General features: G+C 46.9%; 1 protein-coding gene across 1 annotated transcript; it reads right to left on the reverse strand.

Annotated features, from left to right (window-relative positions):
• Positions 1 to 246: 246 nt before the first annotated feature.
• LOC123084327 (dnaJ homolog subfamily C member 17) lies at positions 247 to 2,769 on the reverse strand. The gene is made up of 4 exons (XM_044505990.1): positions 2,302 to 2,769; positions 1,209 to 1,430; positions 521 to 703; positions 247 to 273 (listed from the first exon to the last, which is right to left on the reverse strand). Exons 1-4 carry the CDS (start codon positions 2,767 to 2,769, stop codon positions 247 to 249), a joined length of 900 nt encoding a protein of 299 aa, XP_044361925.1.
• Between the last annotated feature and the right edge of the window lie 742 nt (positions 2,770 to 3,511).

Consider the following 3,511-nt stretch of genomic DNA (forward strand, 5'->3'; position numbering starts at 1 on the left):
TACTATCTAATCTAAGATGCAGACTACTCCCAAAAAAAAACTGTAAGAATATAGAGATGAAGCACACAAGCACGCAATGGCACAAACTGGGCCCATCATGTGAGTAACTCGCAATAATACATCAGCAACAAAAATTAGAAAAATTATTTCAACTTTGTAACTGAATTGTTCTGATGATCACCCGCTGTTGTGATTTGCGACAACCAATGTCCTGCCTATGTTGCTACATCTTGCGCGAAGCACCAATTATGCACATTGCTTCCTTTTCTGGGCCTACAGGGTCAAACAAGGCATTTGTAAGTTTCATACACATTGTCCAATGCATATCACAAAATTATTATGTGTATCACAACACATATGCAAACTATATATTAAAAGAAACTAGATGGAATTCCAAAAACGGATTTCTTTGTTCCTTTACCACGAAAGATATGAAATGTATTTGGCAAATACAGTGAAAACTGAAGAACCAAATCGGTTGCAACGAAAAGTCGTTTTTTCGAATCTTCATTTTCAGTACCTCTTGAAGTTTTCGGAACACCGATGCCTCCATATCACTGAATCCAGTTCCATCAACGTTGCTTGCCCTCGGTTCAGATGTTGGAGCTGCGAATGCTGGTGACCCAACCAATTCTTCGATGGGAGCAACCATTAATGGGACTGGGAAGACGTTGTACACAGAATGGTTCTTCAGTGCTGTTTGCTGTTAAAATATCAACAAGAACCGTTTAGGTTAGCTGCATAACTAAAATATATGATCAAATTTAAGACAAACAATACAGCTTGGTAAAGTTCCACAACATGGACAAGTAATGACATCAGTATTGAAGCATAAATAGAGCAGGCAAGCAACATGTCATCAATAATTATTGAACATAGGCATGAGGACATAGTGAAAAATCTTAAGAACTCCTAACTTCCTGCAGATTAAAGAGCAGCTCATTATCCTGTGCCAGTTCGAGATCTACCATTTTGAGTACAAATTTCTTATGGACTCTTATCTTGCTGTGGATTAAAACAAACTCATTATCCTGTGCTAGTTCAACATCTATGATTTTGAGTAGAAATTTTGTATGGACACCTATCTTTCCGTGGGTTAAAACGAAATCATTTTCCTGTGCCAGTTCAAGATATAGTTTTGTTCCCCGGGACAGTTAAGGTGGATAAAAAATCTCCAAGACAGAAATGAAGAGATAAATGAGACTTACAGCCGCCACTTTGGAAGCCATCACAACAATTGCTGAACCCTTGCTCCTTGATTTCCTGGTCTTGATAACAATGTCTTCAACCTCGCCGAATTGCCTAAAGATCTCATCCAACTTTGCAGCAGTATAGTAATCTGCACCCCCTTCCCATGAAACCTTCAAGACCTTCCCCTTGTCAGTTTTTGTTCTGTTATCTGGGGTTCCACCCTTGTTATCTCCATGTGCCTAAAAAGAAATTTACCAAGTTGTGGTCAGGACCAATCGACAAATCTCTTGCAACATACAAATAGGCACATATCTTGCTTAATCCTAAACTTTACTTTGACGGTAGGGCAGAGAAATCTGCCAAATGCGCCTTTTCTTCAACATTAAACAAAGCTATGATGCGTGGAAGCAAGATGTTTGATGCTGAATAATCTAGACATGGTCACATGAGTACTCTGGATGATGAAATACATTTACTGTTCCTGTTTCGTATGTTAAATCCACAAATTTAGAAGTATATATACTCAACCCCACAGGCAGTCAGTTGTATACTGTTCCATATATCTAAGACTACAATTGCAATTGCGGACAGTATCCCCTTTGATCGACGATCACTCTTAAGCAATAGTGCAGGGCTACTCCAGTTTAAAGGTGCATATATCATCTTTCACATCTTCAGGTTACAGAAATTCAAAAAAAAAATCATCATGCCATAATTTTATGATGTGTGGTGTGAAGATGTTTAATGCTGAACAATCTAGACATAATCACATAGCTACTTTGGATGGTGAAAATACTTTTGCTGATCCTGTTTTGCATGTTACCCACAATTTGTATGTTGTTTCGTCTTTGTCTGTAAGGCTATAGTAGAGCAAAACCTACCCCTGTCTGATCAAATATCACTCTTGAGAAATTGTTCAGGAGTAAGCCAGTTAAGGTGCATCATCTTGTCTTTTAGGTCTAGAGGCTACACAAAATCCCCAACATTCATCATCCCATAAGGCAACAAATTGTAAGTTGCAGCAAAAAATAGAATGCTATCAATCCAACAACAAGGAAAATAAAACGAATTTACTAGATTCAAGGGAAAAAAAACAGTGAGAGATTATACCGAAGTGGAAGCAGAGCCAGAGGCGACGGACTTCCTGAAGAAGTCCTCCAGCTCGCGCTTAACGTCCGCAGCCTTGCGCTTATCCTCCCGCCTGGCCAGCTGCGCGGGGTCGAAGGCCGGTCCTGCTCCCGCACGGGCAGCAAAGGCGCGCTCGCGCTCCTCCAGGTCCGACACGGCCCTGCGCCGCTTGACCCCGGTGGCGGCGGCGCGGGCGGCGGCCCCGCGGCGGGCGCGGAGGCGGGCGTCGAACTGGCGGCGGAGGGACTCGTCGCGTAGGAGCCTGTAGGAGGTGACGAGGCCCTGGAAGTCGGCGGTGGCGGCGGGGTCGTCGGGGCGCTTGTCCGGGTGCCGCAGCCGCGACTGCGCCCGGTAGGCCTTGTCGATCTGCTCGACGCTCAGCGCCTCGCCCTCCTCGCCCGACGGCAGCCGGAGCACCTCGTAGTGGTCGACGTCCGCCACCGCCGCCATGAGGGGAAGGGCGGAGGAGGGACCGGTCGGTTCGGCGAGGGCTCTCCGACGGGAAGGTAAGATGGCGCCGGCGAGATCTGGGAAGCGCCAACCCTAGAAAAGCGTGCGAGCCGGTTTGGGTTTGGGTGTGGTCGAACCCAAAACTACGGAGGGGAAGACGGTGGACACAAACTATACCTGGCCATCTGTCAGGCCGGGCTGGGCCTACCAAAGCCCGATGAAAAAAAGAGGCCCAAGCCTGGCCCGGCCCGGCCGTTGGGCCTAAAATTGGGCCTGACCCTGGCCCATCATGCTAAAAGCCCACCGGGCCTCGGGTCGGGCCTCTTCGTTAATGCGCGAATACGACGGGCTTGGGCCCAGCCCGACCCGGCTTTCGGGCTTGAAATCTAGGCCTGAGCCCAGCCCATGGACAAGGTCGGACCAGGCTGGGTCGGGCCGGGCTGTCCATGGCCAGGTCTAACGCAAACCGACCGCAACGGGGCGATCGTTAGCAAATTTGAGGGTTAGACCAACTCCAATACGTCACGCATTTCATCTGTTTGATTTTGTTTGGGTCGATAAAAAAAGAACAAACACACCTACGCAAACGGACAAATGTTTGTTCTTTTTGTCATGCCTCATTTTCTGCCCAAATTCAGGTTAAGTTTGTGTCTGCATGGTCACAACGTGGATGCCCCACGTTGCTATCCCTTGTCCTCCCCTGGCCCGCGCGTGTGTCACACATCTTATTTCCCCACACTCT

The sequence above is a fragment of the Triticum aestivum genome, chromosome 4A, assembly GCF_018294505.1.
Source record: "Triticum aestivum cultivar Chinese Spring chromosome 4A, IWGSC CS RefSeq v2.1, whole genome shotgun sequence".
NCBI lineage: Eukaryota > Viridiplantae > Streptophyta > Magnoliopsida > Poales > Poaceae > Triticum > Triticum aestivum.

Coding starts and splice junctions, on each gene's coding strand:
- LOC123084327 (XM_044505990.1), bottom strand. CDS start 2,769: ATGGCGGCGGTGGCGGACGTCGACCACTACGAGGTGCTCCGGCTGCCG. Junction 1,431..2,301: donor CTGGCTCTGCTTCCACTTCG/GTATAATCTCTC, acceptor ATTTCTTTTTAG/GCACATGGAGATAACAAGGG. Junction 274..520: donor TGTTCCGAAAACTTCAAGAG/GTACTGAAAATG, acceptor TTGACCCTGTAG/GCCCAGAAAAGGAAGCAATG.